Below are 22,607 nucleotides of genomic sequence, written 5' to 3'. Positions count from 1 at the left end.
ACACATATTTCTTTTTGGTGAAGCTTTTCATGTTGTTAAAACAATCGCACTGCTCCGAAAATATATATCGCAATTGACAGGAGCTCGTTTCTTCATTTATAAATTATAACATCAATGCAATGATTACGTATTTATGAAATCCAAACGCTATTTATTCATCTTTCTATAATCGATGCGAGAGGAGATTGTGAGCTCCTGCAAACAACACCGATGGCAGTCATGAACAGCACAAAGGTAAAACTAACGTGTCTTCCGTCTCTCTTGGATGCGTGTTACAATTGCTGACCGTATTCAGTACAGTAACATGCTGTACAGGTTTGTATCCGAGGAGCAATAGGCTACACTACATAGCCGAGGTGTCTAGGTTTGTGTAAGTACGATGTTCAAAAACGAAAAAAAAAAATGATGTTCGCATAACGACGACGTCGCTTAGCGACGCGTTTCTCAGAACCTAACCCCGTCGTAAAGTGGCGCATGACTGCATTGACATATTTGACCCTTGACCATCATATCTGGCCCAAAATTTCATAAGTTAATTGCCCTGTCTAACTTTACCTTTGTACCAAGTTTGATGAAATTCTGTCCAATATTTCTTGAGTTATGGCATAAACAGTAAAATTTCAGAGTTTGACCTTGACCTTTATAACATCTGCCCCAAAATCTAATCACTTAATTTCCCTGTCTTACTTTACCTTTTTACCAGGTTTGATGAAATTATACAATTTGCTTGTTGAGTTATCGCGTAAACGAAAATCCGGACAGACGAACGGATGGACGGACAACCTGGAAAAATAATGGCTCCGACACCCTTGGTGCGGAGGCATAAAAATAAAAACAGAGGTAATACCCCAAGGCGTTCATCTGGTAGTAGCTGGAAAACCAGGTAACCACTGATAGGCATGGATGACCCACAAAATATGTAACTAGAAGAAAGTAAATACCTTTGGATATATTTTTTTATGCCATGAACAAACTTTGGTACATCACTGGTGATGAAGGCAGTGCTCAAGTTTCATCAAAATCATGTGTGTGGTTTGCACTGTGTGTGCTTGCTTGGCAGCACCAGTTAGAATGCTCATTTTGGAGCAAAGATGCTCAGGCACATTGAGCCTCGTACTCGGTATCGTTCCTCTGCACTTCCTGGAAATCTCCGCGAGGTACATTTGGCATGATTCTCGCACCCAACAAGATTCAGACTGGTGTTCTTTCTCTATTCAGGTCTCTTCATTTTTCCATGTCACTATACAGTCGTCCGAGCCACAACAACCGCCTCCGATAGGCTGGACGTTTGAGGCATTTGAGGACTCAGTGGCGAAGGATTCGAGAGGGTATATGAATTACTAAGGGGAGAGGGGATTGAAGAAAAAAGCAGGTGCGTGCGACTGTGTGGCTTGTGTTGGTCATCTTTGTTACAAATGCCCATTCAAAATTTACGTATACAAAAAAAAGGAGGGAGGAGGGAACACTCCCTTTTCCATGAACATTTCAATACTGTGTATATTTATGGGTTTTATTGTTTTTTTTTTAAACAGGGTCTCAGGCTCAAGGAAGAGAGATCACACAAATCACTCACACATGCAGACAGACTCCAGACATCTGACTACAGAGAAACACAGTTGATCATGGTGGAAGTGATAACTTCCTGGGACATGCTGGATCCCGGTGTCACCATTTGTGACATCACTTTTCTGTCGATACACAGTGGGTTAAGGAAGCCAACCCACAGGGTTTGTCAATGTACCCTCCAAATGCTGAGTGCAGCAAGTGCAGTTTTTAAAGTCTCTGGTATTTTAAAGTCTCCGACAGCTATTGTCGGAACAAAACCGCCAGCCTCTAAAACCCAGAGTAGACGCTCTAATCATCATGCCAGAGACTGCTTAAGTACCTTAATTAAACAAATACCATTAAACATTGCATGTATATATAATCCACAAATTTTCCTCCACTTTGGAGGTGGGCGGGGGGGGGGGGGGTCAGCTATGGATAGATCTTTTTTAGCCCGTCTTTCAAGAACTGGCTGGCCAGGCCTGACATTTGACTGAAGGTAGCAGAAATGTTTAGTTTGGCTACTATAGGGTATCAGCAACAACTCGCCTAATCTTCATGGAATCTTAATGTCTACCAATGAATAGTGCTCGTAGAAAGGTCTTTCAGCTGACCATCTTATGTGCTTAATGCATTGTCCTGTATGTGAAACAGCAGGTTGTGGGATATCTATAGGGTACAAAGCTCAAGGCGTTTGGTTTCAATTGCAACTCCTGAGAGAAAGGATAACATTAATATAATAAATTGGCATTGGTGCCACATAGGCAGGACATTGCTTCACAGAATTCAGTACTTCAGAAAAATAACAAGCTGGCCATCCCATATGTTGACATTCACTTTTGGATTTTAACGACTTTTAGGCAGCAGGCCACCATCGCACATCATCCCTGACCCTTAGCTGCCATGTTCTCATCCCTCATGAACGATATCTAATACAACCCTCAAACTTACTGGTTACTCTTTCCTCTGGTCATTTCCTGTTCGTTCATTCATTCCCTTGCTTGTGTAATAAATTCCGTTGCATTTTTGTAATAAATGGAAAACCGTTTATCTGATTTCAATTATTTTTGGTTACTACATTCCTCATCCCTGGGGAACTTTTTTGAGATGATAACCAAATGGTGTCTTGCTTCCAATTCACCTCCCTCATTATCTGGAATATGTATGACCTTTTTCAATCAATGGCAGGGGATTCCCCATCTCTGATGGTATACTTAACCATCTGTCACCCCACTGTTATACAAGTCTCGATCATACATGACTGCAAAATAACTGGTGGAGTGCACTCGACCGAGTGCATACCTCCACCAGGTTGAACAGTTTACGTTTTGTATTCCACTGATAGTCTGGATCTGCACCTGGACCTGAACCAAAATCACATCACCTTGTTCTTGTCACCTACCCCCGCCCCCCCCGCCCCCCAATCATCCACCAAGTTTCATCCGAATCCGTCCACAACGTTTTGAAATATCGTTTTTGGCCCCCATCTCTCAATGGTGAAGAATCACTTTTAAAATTCTCAGATTCGGATCCAGATTTTCACTGTAATTTAATCAATTGGTCCTCATCACACACCTAACCTAACAAGGTTAACCGAACCCAAGAAAGCCTAACAAGGCTAAGAATGAAAAATGTACCAATGAAATGTACCAATGAAAAAATATAACTAACAATTCTTTTTTTAAAACCAACTATATTTTTAGCTCATCTGGAACATAGTTTCTGGGAGCTTATGGGATGGCACATCGTCTGTCCGTCAGTTCGTCCATCAATCCATCCATGCAAATACTTGCAACCGTTTGTTCATGATATTTAAAATAAATAAATAAAAATCGGCCACTGAGGGGGTCGATAGAGGTTGCCCCCCAAAATAGGTATTTGCTTTCTTCTCAGAAGCTACACATGCAATTCTGATGAAACTTTACCACAACCTTCATCACCTGTGATGTAGCAAAGTTTGTTCACAGTATTTTTAAAAAATAAAATAAAATAAAAAACATTCAGGTCTGAAGGGGTCAACGGAGGTATTTTTACAGGAGGGGTGTACCCCCCTTAACAGGTATTTGCTTTCTTCTCTGAAACCACACACACACACACACACACACACACACACACACACACACACACACACACACACACACACACACTGAAACTTGACCACAACCTTCATCACCCATGATGCACCAAAGTTTGTTCATGGCATTAAAAAAATAAAAATAAATCGGGTTGGAAGATTTATGGGGGGGGGGTGGTTTGCCCCCAAAAATAGGTATTTACTATAATATTGGTTCATTGGTACATTTTGCCGATTCCGTCCCACATTGACTTCCTCCAGGTCAATATTCTACCAGTTAAGCACCCAGGGGTATTGCCACCATTTTCAATATATGTATGGAACACAAGTGTCTGTTTTATGCAACTCTGTGAATTTCTCAAATCCAGGCTTCCTGCTCACTTTCATTCCTTTGTTCCTCTTTTTATTCCAACTTGAAACACCCCTTTACAATTCTAACTAAGGCCAAAAAAAAAAAATGTTGCATTGGCGTAACGGGTCACTGAAAAATAGGGTAGGTCGGTCAGGATCTTTTTTTTATTTATTTATTTTTTTCCTAATAAATCCCTCCCAAAATCTCCCCCGGCTCGAGTACCACCCTTTTTGTCGGCGGGTTCTGTCCGAAACACTTCCGGGTTTTTGCGATCGCGATCGCAATCAACAAGATACTTGAAAACGATAGCAAAACAACAAAAATAGCAATAAAATAGGGTCGGCAAAATTTTTCGATAGCAAAAAAACAAAAAAAAAAAAAAACGTAGGGTCGGTGGAATTTTTAGGGTCGGGCGGGTTACGCCAATGCAACATTTTTTTTTTTTGGCCTAATCAACACACCTCCCCAACTTCCCCCACCACACCTATCCTCATCTACTTGAGTTGCTACATTTCCTTCCCTCTTCTTATCGCCTTATTGCATCCATGTTTCCTACTGAATACACTGTTAATGCATTGCCATTTTCACTTCCACCTGACTCAAAGAAAAGAAAAACTTTGGAGCACCTCATTTGTACAGGGTGGCCACAAGGTCTTGTCACCCCTTGTAAAAACTGACATTGCCTTTGTGTGCAGAGTGTTAATTTGTTTCCTTTTTCCCTTATTCAGATTGAGTGAACATAACTATGAGTGAGACAAGCAATTATACCATTGAACAACTGATTGTTGTCAGTTTCTGTGTTAACGAAGTCCACAAAAAAGGAAAACAATGAAAGAGGTGTGCGTCGACTTCCAGCACGATTCCGCCAAGAAGCTCCCCATAAAGACACTTCTGCATTGGGAGTATTTAAACTTTTTGCAACAAACATAAAATAACATAAAAAGTGAATTGGTCGAATAATCTGTTGCAAAATTATTCTCTGTAATGACAATGATGGAGCGCAAAGATATCCAATGGACACAAGGCTTGTGTCTCATGCTGTAAAATGTGAAATAAAGTAAAAGAGTACTACAAATCTATGTGGTATAAAATTGTAGAACCTTTCAGTGTTGTCAGCAAATATGATAAAAGGCAATGTCACAATTTTTACAAGGGGTGACAAGACTTCCAAAAACAGGTGCAAATGATGCATACTACACAGTAAAAGGAAACAAACAAACAAACAGCCCTAATGATGGCAAAGAAAAAAAAAAAAAAAGAGCTTGACAGGAAGAGGATTGACAAGGAAGGCTCCTTGGAATGGCTTGGAAGAGGTCAAATTCATTGGAATGGAGAACGAGTCATCAATGCCAAAGATCAAGGACATTGCACGAATGCCTTTAATAAAACTAGTACGTGCCCGTAAAAAAAAAAAAATAATAATAATTAAAAAATAAATATTCAAACCGCGAGCAAGAAACAACAACCACACAGGCCGTTTCTTCGCTCTCGCGTGCCCGTATGTGTGTGGCCCGGAAGTTCGCATATTATTCGCAGTTACGATTATTTGCAATTTAGTTTTAATACCCAATTATTCAATTAGCGCCAACGTATTTTACCTTTTCGCAATGTCGTGGCAAGGAAAAACAAAAAGAGAAGAGAAGAGAGAGAAAAAATATTTACTTCCTGGTTCGGAGCATACCGGCACTCTGATGTTACCGAAATTTATGCACCGTCTAATATGAAAACGATCATAACTTGGGGCATTGTGTTTATCTATAAATGCGCATAAGAAATCAAGAAATTATTAGAATACTTGAAGTCATCACTTTCCGGAAGCCCATACGTTGTAACCCGTAATGGGGAACGCGGCTGAGCTTCCCTTCCCCATCGGCCACGCCCACGCAACAACGTGTCTTGTCATTGGTTTGGGAAATAAATGGCCATAACTTGGGAAGCACTTGTCCGATTAATATCAAACCTTGAAAAGGGACACCCTCAGGTCCTCAGCAATATACCTGGCAAGTTTCAATTAGATCGGACCAGTGGTTGTCGAGAAACAGTGGTGTCACACACACACACACACACACACACACACACACACACACACACACACACACACACACACACACACACACACACACACACACACACACACACACACACACACACACACACACACACACACACACACACACACACACACACACACACACACTGCTGGAATTATAGATAGATGATGGGATTTAAAAAGACATGACGTCTGTCGGGTAATCCACTCAGACTAGAACATCTGTAAACATTTCAACATCCTGGTCCCAGAACAATCATGGAAACACAAACCAAATCTGATCCATTGTGGCCACCCTGGAGGTGACAAGCCAATGTGGCAACCCTGTAAAACATTTTGAACGTCCCCTCGTACGTTATGATTTTGTCTATCAATCCAAGACCGTTGCAAATGTGTATGATGGGAATATTGATTAAAAAAACTATACCAGTCGGACTGGCATATGTTATTATCTCAAGTAAATGATTAATTAATACCATACTCAAATTTGGACTTTGGCACATTGTCAAAGTTTAAATTCCAGATAGTCCACCACAGCAACTGCACAACACTGCCAATTCACAAGTTTCACATTCACCCAAGTACACGAGTTAGTTTCAAAATCATATTCCTCCATGAACAACAAAAAGTAAAATAATTACATGAAAAATTCAGGGAAATATCAATATTATAACCCTATCCTATGAATAACCCCATCCGACTTTAAATGGAATCTGTTGGGGGAGAGAGGAGGAGGTTGGGATTAAGGGTGCAGGTGAGTTACGTGATCCTCAATTAATCCCAGGTTATGAAAGACAGAGAAAACGCATGCAAAATAGGTAATTAAAAGACTTGCTTCCTGTTGAACTTTGTTTTCTTTCATGCATTTCTTGATAGCAGCATCAGCACTCTGAAGCTGTTCTTCAAGCACCTCAGAATCCAAATGTAATCTTGCCTGCTGTGAGATGAGCATAACCAGGCGACGTATGATCCTGAATGAGAGAAGCAAGATCAGCATACCTTGTAATGTTGGGGTTCAAAAAAACACTAGGTCCCTTAACACAGAATAAAACCCCAAAATCTGAACAAAACGAGAGGGATAACAGAACACCTTACCCCGTGCAGTCTTGAGAATAAAAGGGAAAAGGCGAGGTGCAAGAGATTACATAGATTTCTACAAATATACCCACAGGAAGAGTTAAGATGCATTTCCTTGGATCACAGCAACAAAGATTATTCAGAAAATGCAATGTTGAACAAAAATAACACGATATATTGGTGAAGTATGTATGTTTGACAAGCTATGAGACAAAGTCAAAGGTTTTCCTGATTTTTAAAATTTTAAAAAAATAAAAAAAGATTAAAAAAAAAGATGTCTGTAATGGCATTGTTTTACACTACAACACACAATGACTTTATAATAGGGCTGTTGGCAACACATTCTGTGATGTGGGACTCAATAAACAAATCTACGAGAGAGTTCCCAATCAATAAACCAATCTCTCTCTGTGTACTGCTCTTGCACCTCCCAAACCCCAGGAGTACCGCTGGCTGTGACTTCCCCTCCACTCCCACCTCATGTTTGGGTGTTGTACCATCCTTCCAAAAGTGACCACATTATCTACATCTCTCTCAGACGACACGGACTAACTTTTAATCACTCATCCCAGCTCTCTCTTCCTCATATGTGGTGATTTCAATTGACACCATGCTAATTGGCTGGGTGTTGGTACCTCTCTTACCAGCCATGGAACTTCTGCAACCAGAACTTCTGTGACTCCATGTGACTACATGGGACTGATTCAATCTGCAAATTTTCCCACCCAGATTTCTCCCAATGGCAAATCTTCCCTTCTGGATTTGGTGATGACAAACTTCCCCGCCTATGTATCTTATTCGTCCACTGTCCCAATTGGCTCATCTGATCATGTGCTTGTGAAGATCAACATCTCTCTGACCATTCTCAGAAACAGCATCAGCAACTATGTCAGTTCACTCAGGCAAACTGGCAGGGACTGCAAGCAGTCATCACACTTGAGGGGAATGGTCTCCAATAACTACCCCCCTCCACACAAATATGATGCCACAAATATGATTTGAAATATGATGCTACATAATCACTCCACAATAACTACCACACACACACACACACACACACACACACACACACACACACACACACACACACACACACGCACACACACACACACACACACACACACACACACACACACACACACACACACACACACACACACACACCGAAGTTAAAACGAACTCGTAACGACGAGCGAAGCAAAAATACTCCATTTCTCCACATGAATTTACGGAATTATGTTTGACCTCACTGCGACCTTGACCTTTGACCGATTTTGACCAAAATCTAATCAGCGCGAGCCATCACCCTCCTGAATGTCGTGGTGTAATTTGACATTGGTAGCTTCTTCCGTTCTCGAGTTATCGTGCCTGCAAACAAACAAACAAACAAGCAGTCATAGACTGGTACTTACGAAATCGTCAACTTGACCTCTGACCTTGTCTAATAAATGCATGAATCAGTCAGAAGCCCAAGGGGAGCTTGAATTCTGAATTCATTGTGGTCTACGATTTTACACTGTGGTTTGCAGATGAGTCCCAGACAAAAACTAGATTTCTTATAAAAATTCCATTTTTTGTTTTTATTTTTTTAAAAAGTGATTCAGTACCAGCAGGATATGCCAGATAATAGGGGTATTACTTTTCAGAAGAATCTGATAAAAGACTTAATATATATATATATATATATATATATATATATACATATATATATATATATATATATATATATATATATATATATATATATACATATACATATATATATATATATATATATATATATATATATATATATATATCAGTTATTCATCGCTGTTCCAGAATTTCGACAACCGAGTTTTAAGCGTCCAAAGCGATCGCAAAAACCGAAGACGAAATTAAAATCGAAGTTAAAACGAGCTCATAACATCGGGCGAAGCAAAAAATCTCCATTTCTCCACGCAAGACCTTAACGTCACGCAACGAAGCGTCTGCTCGAGCGCACTGCATCATGGGACGACCCGTGACGCGTCGAGTGAACCAAAATCTAATCAACGCGAGCCATCACCCTCCTGAATCACGTGGTGTAATTTGACATTGGTGGCTTCTTCCGTTCTCGAGTTATCTGTACCAAACCATCAAAAATCGAATATTTGACCTCACCGTGACCTTGACCTTTGACCGATTTTGACCAAAATCTAATCAGCACGAGCCATCACCCTCCTGAATCACGTGGTGTAATTTGACATTGGTAGCTTCTTCCATTCTCGAGTTATCGTGCCTACAAACAAACAAACAAACAGAAACGGAAGACATCAATATACTTACGAAATCTTTAGATTTCGTAAGTAACAAACAAACAGAAAGGGGTGAAAACAGTAACCTCCGATCTTCGATGGTGGAGGTTAACGAGAAGGGCACTCAGTAGAGCGCATACCTCCAGCATGTACTGTAATGCCTGATCCACAAGAACATATCAGGCCCAATACTTTTTTGAAATATGATGCTACATATAGTTTTTGGCCCCATCTCTCAATGGTGAAGAATCACTTTAAAAATTAAATAATTCCCGTATCCATATCCGTATTTTCACCAAAATCGAATCAATTTGTCATGGTCACACACCCAACCTGGCCACCAAGTTTCTCCGAATCAGTCTACAACTTTTTGAGATATCGTGCAATATATAATTTTGGCTCGATCTCTCAATGGTGAAGAATCAGTAAAAAAAATTCCAGTAGTCGGATCCAGATCCAGATCTTCACCAAAATCTAATCAGTTCATCCTTGTCACACCAGCAAACCTGCCCAGCAAATTTCATCCGGATCCATCCACAACTTTTTGAGATATCTTGCAGACAGACAGGCAGACAGACAAACAAACAAACAAAGATCAACAAAAAAAAGATGTCGAGCAGAGCAAGATACTTGCAAAATCCACCCCCCTCTCCAAAGTTTCCCATGGATACATCAAATTGTCTATTTCATTAAGATTAAAATTCACAATCTTAACGTTCAGGTAAATCAAATGAAAAATGACAATTTTTCACCTTGAAATTTGATGATTATCGAAGGTTGACCTTGAGTTAACCTTTGACCTTTTGATCTCAAAAATAGTTGGTTTCCCAATTAAGTAATGTACCATGCAATTGCTGTTTAATTTTCAAGCCAATTGGATGAAAATTGACAACTTTTCAAATAAAATTTGATGACTATAGAAGTTTGACCTTTTGACCTCAAAAAATAGTTGGTTTCCCAATTCAGTGATGCAATATGAAAATCCTGTTCAAATTTTAAGTCAATCGGATCAAAAATGACGATTTCAGAAATTTGACGACATGATGACCTTTGACCTCACAATCAATAGGCTTCTCAGTTGAGACTACTTCTACAACTTGGTTAAGTTTGATGACGATCGGTTTAGAATTGCGACGTGTTGGCGGCAGACAGAAAAACAAACAAACAGAATAACAAAATCGACTGACCAATCAATGTACTTGAAAAATCTTCTATTTTGCAAGTAACAAACAAACAGTGAGGGATTAAAACAACCTCCTTCACCTTAGTTGGCGGTGGTAATTATGGGCGGAGAATAGAAGAACATTAGAGAGGATTAACTCGGGAATAATTTAGCATGGGGAGTTGGGATTAGCGGTGTCCGGAGTGCCTGACAGACAACCATTTTGGCACACCTTTAAAGGCAAATCCCGAAGGAAGAATAAAATTGGCAATGGTCGGTCTTGTGTTCTCTAAAAGAGACCGGCCAGAATCAACATTTGTATTTTCCTATTGGCATGCTTCATGCATGGGAGTGACCTTTCATACTGTTGCAGCCATTGTTAGATTTAGAATGCTGGTGAAATTATCCTCCAATCTCTATGTCACAAAACTTTTTTTGAAATCTGTTTTGAGATGCTTATAGCTCATACTCAATTCGTTTGCCATGTGTACGAGCACAGCTTGCAAATGTTCTCGACCAATGACTCACCACTTTGGGAGTCGGCAATTTGCTTCTTATAAAATATAGAAATATCAAACAGCCTGGGATAATGTGTCCACAAACAGAATTTGTGGACGCAAAATGGCTTTTAACCCTTTTTAAGGAAAGTGTTCTAAAACAAGAAATAATTAGAAGGGCACTCTGTGACATCATGACATCACCAGGTATGTCTCTACCCACATTATTTAACATCATTATACATACTTGTACCAAGTTTGATTTAAATCCCTTCAGCTGTAATATTGTTACAAATCTGGAAGCCATGAGCACTCAACATACAAGTCCTATAGATCAGTTATATCGGTAAGTATGTGTTTCAAGGTAGGGTCCCGTCCTCTGTTTAATGGGTGATTAATTGTACGTGCGCTGTGAATTATTTTATAGTTAGGATTTCTTCACCACCAACAACTACAGCAACTACTACTACATCCACTACAACAACGCCACATTCCCGCACTCGACCGGTCGCCATTACGCACGTGTTTTTGGCTGAGGACATGGGAGGAGCCTTCGTCAATTCGGGTCGAAGCTCCGCTCCAAGGAAGGGCAGAGAGCATTTCCTCCAGCCAATGAGCGGAGGGCGAGCACCACACGCACGCACCCCAGCCAATCGGGAGGCCGCCACGAGTCGCCTGACAACCCACCGGCCAATCCGGAGGTGAGTTGCGTCGGGGGGGGGGGTGAAGAGAAGAGCGGGTGTGTGCGAGGAGGTCTGTTCTTTCTTTTTTCCCTTGAGTCTGTCCCGAGAGGATCGCCTGCCTGCGAGTCTGTCAGGACGAGAATCGCTTGCCTGTCTCCTCTGCTGGCGCTTGCTGTCTCGTCGCGTGCTGGAGCCCGACGCTGCCCTTCGTACCCGGTGCTTGCAGCGGCATCGAGTTGTGGGTTCAAGTCCCGCAGAGCCGATCGTCAAGGGCCGTACGAGGCGGGAAGGTCCAAGCTAGCTCTGGTCTCCAGCTCACCTTTCCTCGAGCTGGAAACCTTCAATAAAGACCCGACGGGGTCCATTTCTTTGGGTGTGTGTCTGTGTGTAGAATTGTGTAAGTGAATTGTCTTCAAGTAGAATTGTGTCAGTGCTTTCTTTTGGTCATTGTACATTACATTATTTATTCGTGAGAACTCTGCTCTGTGTTCCCCTCCCCGATTATTGTTATAAATAAATATCCCTTTTGTTGAATGTACCAGCTCGTTTCTTTCATTGGCTTAGCATGCTGTGTATTGAGATATAGCGAGGGTAAATTGTTCATTTGGTCCAGCGCGGCTCTGGTAACTCCGCTCGGTTACGCCGGATCCGAGCCGTTACCTGCGACTCGGATCGGACAGTCGGCCGAGGGTGTGGTTTCCCGGTCGTTAGACTGCGTGGGTATTTAGGTATATTGAAATTGGCAATTGACCCTACCCCACGTGATCGACCTATTGGCGATCTTCGAACCGACAAGGGACCCGTGACCTTTCGGATTTATCTGAAAGATACGACCTAAATTCCGGGTGTTCGGTGGAGCCGACTCTACTGCTCCCCCTAGCGGTCGTGCTCACCACCGAGACCCGGCACCACAACAATATCACATATTTACCTTGCATGACCTTTTAACTCTTGACCCCATAGTACAATCAGTTTATGTATACATCATTACACATGCTTGTACCAAGTTTGACTTCGATCCCTTCAACCGTTCTTAAGTTATCACGGTAACAAAGACCAATCAAGGACTCAAACCTTTGACCTTTTGATGCCACCATAAAATCAGTTCTTTGTATCACACTGTTTCCTTTCACCAAGTTGGGGCAAAATTCCATCACTGGTTCACAAGTTAGCACAGTGACATAATAGACATAAATCGACATGACCAATTATTATGTCACAACGAAAAAATCTATGACATCAAAAAAAGACAACACTTATTTCCCATGGTGAGTACTTGTCATGTGCGAAGTTTCAATTTTTTTTCCATGGAGCAGTTTTGGAGATACAGAGGTCCAAAGGTTTTCCATTACCAACATGGCTGCCACACCATGTGACATATGATGTCATAATTATCATTAAAACATTCTGCATGAGTAGTTACACCAATGGTGAAAAATTGTGAATTGGATAAGTGGTTGCAGAGAAAACAGAGAAAATTAGCACAGATGTACGGACGCATGGACAACCCGAAAACATAATGCCTCCGGCGACTTTGTCAGCGGAGGCATAAAAAGTAAAATACAGAAGCATCCAAGGAAAGACTCAGAAAGACAGGTGAATTCAGCACATGCCAAATCATACCCTTGCATTACAAGTTATATCACTACTCACAGCCAGAAAAGAAGAGAAAAACCAGAGATATAAAAATTCCTCTGAGCTCTGAACAACTTCATGTGCATTTTATCAGACGTGGTGGATACCATGTTGGCAATGGCATGGGTGTCATAATCAGAATACTTCCGTATTTCATGTATAGCATCTGTAACAAGAACAGGTTGCATGCACAATCAAACAATGCACCATCCACATTATCAATAATCACAATCTGTGAAGTGTAAATACATAGGTGATTTCACAGAAACTGAAACATGAACAAGACATTATATATATATATATATATATATATATATATATATATATATATATATATATATATATATATATATATATACATACATACATACACACATACATAATGCAGTATTTTGTTTTGTTTTGATCGACAATCCAAGACTCAGAGAAGCTTGTACCTGTCATACGCAAGACAAAGATAGAGATTCATACGTAGAACAAAGATAGAGAAAGGGATTTACTCGTGCAAAGAACAAGTTAAATTAGAAAGCATTTGAAAATGCAAAGCCCGTCCACATCCGCTTTGTATTCAAATTTCTTCTTCTTCTTCCAAGTTCTAAACTGGACAAAAACAGCGAGAAACTAGAGGGGGAGCACTCGGTAGAGTGCAAAACCTCCGCCGCCAATACTGCAAGGTCACTCAAGTGAACCTGATATCCTATTCATTCAATTAGATGTCAACAGTGCTCACAGAGTTATAGTTTGCAACTTTCCATTTTACTTTTAACTTTTACATTCTCAATTCATTCGTCACTAGTACATGCCCGCAAAAAAAAAGAATAAATAAATATTCCAACCGTGAGCAAGAAACAACAACCACACAGGACGTTTCTTCGCTCTCGCGTGCCCGTACGTGCGTGGCGCGGAAGTTCGCATATCACAGTTACGATGATTCGCAATTTAGGTTTTAATGGCCAATTATTCAATTCGCGCCAACGTATTTTACCTTTTCGCAATGTTGTCGCAAGGAAAAACAAAAAGAGAAGAGAAGAGAGAAAAAAAATTACTTCCTGGTTCGGAGCATACCAGCACTCTGATGTTACCGAAATGTATGCAACGTCTAATATGAAAACAAGCCGGTAGGCGACGAGGGATTCGCTGGGATCGAAGCACTGGATACGATGCTTTTGATTCTGACCGATCGACCGACGAAGATTCATTGCCAAGACGTATTGGTTCACGTACAATAGTTCCTCTGCCTGGCAAGATTTTTCCTATTGCGTATTTTGCCAACTGGCACTCCTCATAAAAAATGACGGTAAATAGACACCCTATTTTTGAAGGACGACCATTTGAAAAAAATATCGGTTTGCTGGTTTGTGCTGTGGAGCCTTGTGTTGCGTGCGCGCGCGCACGCACGCACGCACGCACACCGATAAACTTCTCTCAATGCTCTTGTTTGACCACACCTCCTGAGCCACACAATATTTTTCATAAGCTACGCCCACTTTCCTACGCCACTCCCACTTTAAATAATAAATAATTGGAGGTAGTGTGTGGGTCGTGGAATCGTTTTCGGTAAATAAATAAATAATTGGAGGTGGAGTGTGGGTCGTGGAATCGTTTTCGGTAAATAAATAAATAATTGGAGGTGGTGTGCGGATCGTGGAATCGTTTTCGGTAAATAAATAAATAATTGGAGGTGGTGTGTGGGTCGTGGAATTGTTTTCAGTAAATAAATAAATAATTGAAGGTGGTGTGTGGATCGTGGAATCGTTTTCGGTAAATCAATAAATAATTGAAGGTGGTGTGTGGGTCGTGGAATCGTTTTCGGAAAATAAATAAATAATTGGAGGTGGTGTGTGGGTCGTGGAATCGTTTTCGGTAAATAAATAAACATTATGTTATAATAAATCCACAAAGACAGAAATGCCGGTGATTCCATTTATTTTGGATCCTTTTAACTTTGGTCAATAACGTTTGGATCGAGGAGAGATCGATGGTGGAACGACGGTGTAGTTCCTTACAAACACTGTATACGCACCTTAAATGACGGCAAATAGACACCCGATTTTTGAAGGACTACCATTTGAAAAATAAAACCTCAATCAAAAATCGGCTCGAATAAAATTTTCTAAATATCTCGAAGTGTTTCATTCCGAAGTCTCGTTTCTCTACCTTCAAAACTGAAGGACAAGTATTGAAAATACTGTACGCGGTTTTTCGGCCACTGCACAGCAACGGGTGGTTGCTCGGCAACGAAATTCAAATGCGCACATTCCCAGTATATATTCCACCTCTTGGCAAAGTTTCATCGAAATCAGTTCGCTGGTTCGTGCTGTGGAGCCTCGCGTTGCAGACACACACACACACACACACACACACACACACACACACACACACACACACACACACACACACACACACACACACACACACACACACACACACACACAAAACCCGACAATAAGGGATATCTCATATATATAGCGAATCCAACAATCATAACTTGTGGCATTGTGTGATCTATAAATGCGCATAATAAATTGAGAAATTATTAGAATACACAAAGTCATCACTATCCGGAAGCCCGTATGTTGTAACCTGTAATGGGGAGCGCGGCTGAGCTTCCCTTCCCCATCGGCCACGCCCACGCAACAACGTGTCTTGTCATTGGTTTGGTAAATTAATGGCCATAACTTGGGAAGCACTTGTCCGATTAATATCAAACCTTGAAAAGGCACATCCTCAGGCCCCAGCAATATACCTGGCAAGTTTCAATTAGATCGGACCAGTGGTTGTCGAGAAACAGCGGTCACAGACACACACAGACACACAGACACACATTGCTGGAATTATAGATAGATAACTAGATTCCTTGAGACAGAAATTGATTTTACATGGGTATATCCACCTGAAGTTCCAAAATCAGCAGCAATTATAATTTTGGCATGTTTTTTGTTGGAAATCACTTAGAACATGTAGAAATGCAAAAAAAAATAAAAATAAAAAAAAAATAAAAAAAAAAACATTTTGTTGAAAAAAAAGTTGCAAAAAAATTATTTTTTCTTTAACAATTTTTTTTTGGGGAGGGGAAGGGTTGGAAATCACTTAAAAAAAATTCAAATATTTTTTCAAAATGGCCACCATAACGGCCATATTTGATTTTGGACCAAGTCCAAAATCTAATGGCATGATCCTTGGACCATACCTCACCCCCCACCAAGTTTCGTAGAAATCCATGAAGGAGTTTTTCCATAATACTGATCACAAACAAACAAACAAAAAAAAACCAAGTGACTTCTTTAAGGTCACACTGAGGTGAACAGAGCTGCTATCCACCAGGAGCGATTCCTTGAGGAATATCTGCCTACGAGAGATTCCGATGAGAATCGTTCTTCAGAGTAACCATGAAAAATATGCGTTTGCCTCATAACGTCACCAAATGACATCATAATGTCTCCAGCTTGACATATCTAGAAAGCACTCATCGAGGTGTTCAATTTGAGGGACTACACAATATGGTACCTAAGATTTCAAAATTTGACCTTGGAGTCAAAAACTTTCGACCTCCAGCGCTTACCATGAAGGTCAAGGCCGATTGCCAGCAAAATTAATCAGCTGAGCGCCAGACCATGAACTATATTCCCATGAAGTTTGAAGACGATCCGATCAAAATTACTCAAAAAATAAGGGTTTCGTCAACTCCCCTGATATGTGACAAAGTGACCTTGACCTTTGACCTTGACCCTGAAAATTTTATGCGCTGAAAGGGACCTCTATAGGCCTCTGATATGCGAAGTTACAAAAATTTCCAATGATAACTGTGCTCTGCAGAGTGATCGATACGTGATTACAGACAAACAAAAAAAAAAATTAAAAAATAAAAGACATACAAGCTGACTCACATATCTTGCAAAAACCTCGTTTTGGCAAGATAACAAACAAACAGAAAGGGGTGAAAACAGTAACCTCCGATCTTCGATGGCGGAGGCTAACAATACAAAACTAGAAAGGCACTCTTCAACGTCGCAACATCACCAGACATGCTTCCGCCCACATTATTCCATCATTACACATACTTCTACCAAGTTTTCGTAAAATCCCTGAACTCAGATTCAAAATATTAAATAATTCTGGCTGCCAGACCATGCACCCATTCAGGTTGAAATTTAAAACATATATTCCCCATGACTACTAGATCATAATTTTGACATTTCACATCAATTGATGAAGCGGTTCAAGAGAAATATATATTTTTAAATATTTTTGTTCAATACAATATGGCTGCCAGACCATGTGACCGATTAATTATTTGTGAACACCTTGGTATCCCCAAGGCTTGGGGAACATGTGGGTGAAACTTCCCCTCGATCTGTCAAGCCGTTCTGGAAAAGAATATTTTTAAAGGTTTATTCTTTAAAAAAAAAAAAAAATAAATCATAGCTGCCAAACCTTGTGAATTATGACATCATGGGATGTTGATATGGGATGGGAAGGTTGATAAAACGGGTCCAAAAAGCACCATCTTTTTAACCGGCAGGTTCTATATAAAAATAGAAGGGCACTCGGTAGAGCACATAACTCCGCCACGTAATGCCCGATCCACGAGAACATATCGGGCCCAATACATTTTTGAAATATCATGCTATATTTCGTTTTTAGCCCCATCTCTCAATGGTGAAGAAGCAATTTGGAATTAAATAATTCTCATATCAAGATCCGGATACGGATCTTCACCAAAATCGAATCAATTTGTCCTTGACACACACCCAACCTGTCCACCAAGTTTCATCCGAATCTGTCGACAACTTTTTGAGATATCGTGCTAAATATCGTTTTTGGCCCCATCTATCAATGGTGAAGTTAAAATCTTAACACCAGTAGATAAATCTACTCAACACCAGTAGATAAATGGTGAAGTTAAAAACTTAAAAAAGTTATAGTAGTCGAATCCTGATACGGATCTTTACCAAAATCGAAACAATTCAACCTTGTTACACACTGAACCTTCTACAACTTTTTGAGATTTCCTGTACACAAAGAGACAAACAGACAGACAGACAAACAGACAGACAGAAAGGGATGAAAACACAAGTTCCTTCACCTACGGTGGTGGAGGTAAAAACCCAATGTACATACATGAAGCAAAAACATGTGTACAGCTTATGTGCATGTATAATACACCCTGGTTATATATCTGGGATCATTCCCATTGCACTGGGCCATGGACTACACCCAGGCCTAAAGCCTGAAGCCTGCCCCTATCTGTGCTACTTCATGGAATGGCGGTGCATAATTTTATTGGGGTAGAGTCAGGCCAGCTGTCCAGCCAATGGGTGTAAAGTGGTGGGGTGGAGTCAGGGCAGCTGAACACTCATCCATGTCTGATATGTGATATTTTCCAAGTCCAAAAAGGGCATAACTCTGTGAAAAAAATTGACAAAATGCCATAAAACTTGAACTTATTCTGCAATTTATCATAATAAAGCCATCTACCAAATTTCAGTTGAATATGTTAAAGGGTATGGGGGAAAATAATGGCTGAAAACCCACAGGTGGGTCAAACAGACAGACAGACAGACAGACAGACAGACAGCAAACTTATACTGCTCTCCAGTGAAAAGGGTAGGGGACTAATAAAGGTTTAAAAGGCATACAATTAAATTTCCAGGTTTTGCCACTGTTTTCCCCAGTGTCTATTACATCACCCTATCTACATTAGCTATACGTGCCTGTTTGAGGTCTTTAAAAAACATTAAGTTTCCTGTTTGGATTGTTTGACTGTCAGGCAGACAGAGTATAGATAAAATTAAATAAAATAAAAAAAAATAAAAATGCACCTGTGTTCAAAGGAAGTGGTTTAGTTTGAGCTTGGCATTTTTAAAATGGAATAGGCAAAGCCTAGAAATGTATGAAACCCATCACAATTACCTTTTAGAACCCTTTAGAATTACCTTTATAACCCATTTTAATTACTCTTTGGTACTTTTGAGAACCCTTCAGAATTAAACGAAGTGGGTGAGAAAGGTTCTTCAAATTCTTCATTTTTGATGGACATATGGAAGGACGGATGTAAGGAAGGACATACCCAAATATTGAAGCTGATTCACAGCTTTAAAATTCTCACTACTTTCTACAAATGTGCATTGTGCAATCGGGATGAATTCAAAGCCAAAATACAGCAAAAAGGCAGACTTGTCTTCCAATTCATTTTCAAAATACAAGTCGATTTAAATAAGCTGTTCCTCAAATATATACTGATCAGACAGACGGACAGATGGACATGAACCAATTACTTTTAGCTTCGCATACGATGTGTGGTGTAATGACGGGAGAACAGGCAAGAATGATATTGATTTAAAATGATATTTTGCAAGCAGGATATTTTGCCCTCTTTTTAGACAAATAAAACCTCCACCGCCATATGTTTCACCACCATTTCACGGTGGGCAGTATAAGTAGCTCAGAGCTTTGGCTCTGAATCAAACCAAGAGTGTAACACAATTAACCTTTTAAAAGTCCATGAAATAATTTAAATTGATAGATTAACTTAAACTTTTCCCGTCACTAGAGACGGATATATCTTGCTTTTCCCGTCACTGGGGATGATTACTCTTCCTAGTGATGTATAATATGCACATTACTGTGACCACATATCAACCAAAACCAAAAGGCAAACCTGGCTGCTGCCAAATAAAGACCATATGTCTGACAGTGGGAAAATAACCAATAATTGGTTCACTAAAATATTTTAACGAAAAAAATAAGTGACCACTATATTCATTATTGGTGTCTGTCTGTTTGTCTGTCTGTCTGTCCCGAGCATAGCTCCGTGGGTTTTGATCCGATCCTGATAAAATTTTGGTGGGAGGTTTATATCATGATATAGTTGTGTTTTCCTGAGAATGGGCGTGGTGCGCCCATTATGGGTAGAGCCACGCCCAAAAAACGTGTTTTTAGGGGGTAGCCGATTTCAATTTGCATCTTCTCCGAGGGGGTTTGTCGAATCTGACAGGGGTTTCGGTATTTGGTTAGCCCAATGGCACCTGCATAGGCCCACGGAGCTCGATTTTTCATTTTCGTACCAAGGTCAAGGTCACAAGGTCACGAACTTAGAAAATTGCGAATATTGACATAAAAATCCATCTTCTCCGAGGGGTATGTCGAATCTGGCAGGGGTTTCGGTATTTGGTTAGCCCAATGGCACCTGCATCGCCCCACAGAGCTCGATTTTTCATTTTCGTCCCAAGGTCAAGGTCACAAGGTCACAAACTTAGAAAATTGCCAATTTTGAAATAAAAATCATACGACCACCCAAACTTTGAGAGCTAGGATGACAATATTTTTTATGCATAATCTTGAGGTCATTCCCCACCTAAATTCTTGAAACCATTTTGCTCTATCTCAAACACCTTGCCCGTGGCGCCCCCTTCAAGTTTGTTTTTACGCTGATTTCATCAAATTATGGATAATTATCCGAGGAGTGTGAAATGCCATATAGACTTTATGACGTTATATTGTTCCTGGAAATTTCCAGAGGAAGTTTTGCACCAAAGGTCATAATCCTTGACCTTTGACCTTTAAAATTCACAAAGGTCAAATCTTCAAAGTTGTGGGAATCGAACCGGGTTTTCGACCTTCTTCGACGAACTAACTCCAATAAGCTATAGCACGTATCATGTTTCCTTGTTTTAATGTCCACAACATTGTTTTGTGACCTTTAAAAGTTGATGCAAAGGTAAAAATTTGAAAGTTGTTGAACGAAACCGGATTTTCGAAATTTTGCAGCTAATAACCTGTCACTTGTACCACATCATGTTGATCATTTTTATAACTTAGTCAAACATTATCGCATTGTCTCATCCTTGACTTCTGAAACAATCTACATCGTCAAATACCGCTCGTGAACCATCGTCATCTTCAAACTTGTTCACCAGCAAAATGAGGGAATTAAAATAAATAATGCATTAATGAGAGTAAAATCCAAACTAAAATATTTTCTTGTCACTCACTTTGGCTCATCCGGGCTCAATTTAAGAGGGGTGTGAATAAAATCCCCAACAGCCATCACTCCCTACAATATTTGAATTTAAAGTTGGGCCTTGTTAAAGACTCGGTAATGACCATTTTAGAACAGGAAGCTAGTACATTACAGTCGACGTACAAGTATGAGGTACAAGCACAGTCGATGAGAAAAGGCCAAGTTGATTTCATAAAAGATATAGGATACATGGATTTAGCTCTTTCAGTAGCAAATGACATTTTCCAATGCATTCAATGCCTGCTGAAGCATTGTATAATAGTCTTCATCAAGCAAACATACCAGCAAAGAGGATGACAATGAATATAATGAACACCAAGAAGCAAGGGTTGAGATACGAAATGGTACAATTCAGAAGGTGAGATTTGAATATCTTCTGCCATCTGCAACGGCAGGCAAAAAGCTATTCATTTTAGGCATAGCTGAACCTCAAACGAGTAAAAGGATAATTGAATGAAATGAAAAAAGAAAAAAAGAAAAAGAAAAATAAACACAAACACCTTTAAGGTACCTTCACTTATAGATAAGAAATATATTGATTTTGTTTTGTTTTTTTTTGAAACAAGACAATAATTTAAATTTGAACCTGTTAACACGATCACAAGGGATCAAATTGGAACAGAAAGCAGGAAAGAAAGACAATAAAAAGATGATTTTGCATGACAGTGGCCTGGGGTGTGAGGAGATATGAGGGTGGGATACATCTCATAAAGAATATGCGAGTAATTATAAGAAGGTAAAATTACTTCACATAGAGGTTCAGAATCATTTGTGTTCACATCTAAAACACATAGCTGATGACCATGGGTGAAACTGCAGAAATTTTGAAAAAAAAAGAACGTAACAACGACTGGAAGGTTTGGGAACATGCCCCCCCCCCTCACCCCCATAAAATTTGGAAAAAGTGATGTCAAAAATATGAATTTTGGGGTAATCCTGTCCAAAGTGTAACAAAAAAAACTATGCAAATGAAAGTGATGTTTGGGGAAGAATTTTTTTTTAATTTCACTTCAACATAGCTGAGAAGATGATTTTAAGTTATTTGGTAGAGCATTTTATCATAAAATAAGTGAATACTGAATACCACAAAACTTTCCAGAACTTTTAATGCAATGTTTTATAAAAGTAGGGGGGTGGGGGGGGCAGTATTGGAGCGGTTTGAATCATCCTCGACGAGCAAATCCAGGAGCATTCACTACCTCCTTTAAACTCACACGTCATGTAATGGTGCAG

The 22,607-nt window shown here is 40.0% G+C and overlaps 1 protein-coding gene across 3 annotated transcripts in view; it reads right to left on the bottom strand.

Moving 5' to 3' along the window:
* LOC147020194 (B-cell receptor-associated protein 31-like) overlaps positions 1-22,607 on the bottom strand; it is a 51,080-nt gene that overhangs the window by 12,260 nt on the left and 16,213 nt on the right. For all 3 annotated transcript variants that reach the window (XR_015061700.1, XM_085895328.1, XM_085895327.1), the window contains 3 exons: positions 21,657-21,757; positions 13,370-13,517; positions 6,857-6,992 (listed from right to left, as the gene is read on the bottom strand). Coding sequence is in view for 2 of the 3 variants with exons in the window: in XM_085895328.1 (XP_085751454.1) it covers positions 6,857-6,992; positions 13,370-13,517; positions 21,657-21,757 (385 nt within the window). In the remaining variant the exon portion in view is untranslated. The remainder of the gene's footprint in view (positions 1-6,856; positions 6,993-13,369; positions 13,518-21,656; positions 21,758-22,607) is intronic.

This window comes from Eptatretus burgeri, chromosome 9 (genome assembly GCF_056783735.1).
Source record: "Eptatretus burgeri isolate ZD-2024b chromosome 9, Ebu_testis_v1, whole genome shotgun sequence".
Classification (NCBI taxonomy): Eukaryota; Metazoa; Chordata; class Myxini; order Myxiniformes; family Myxinidae; genus Eptatretus; species Eptatretus burgeri.
This window is presented reverse-complemented; position numbering and strand designations above follow the sequence as displayed.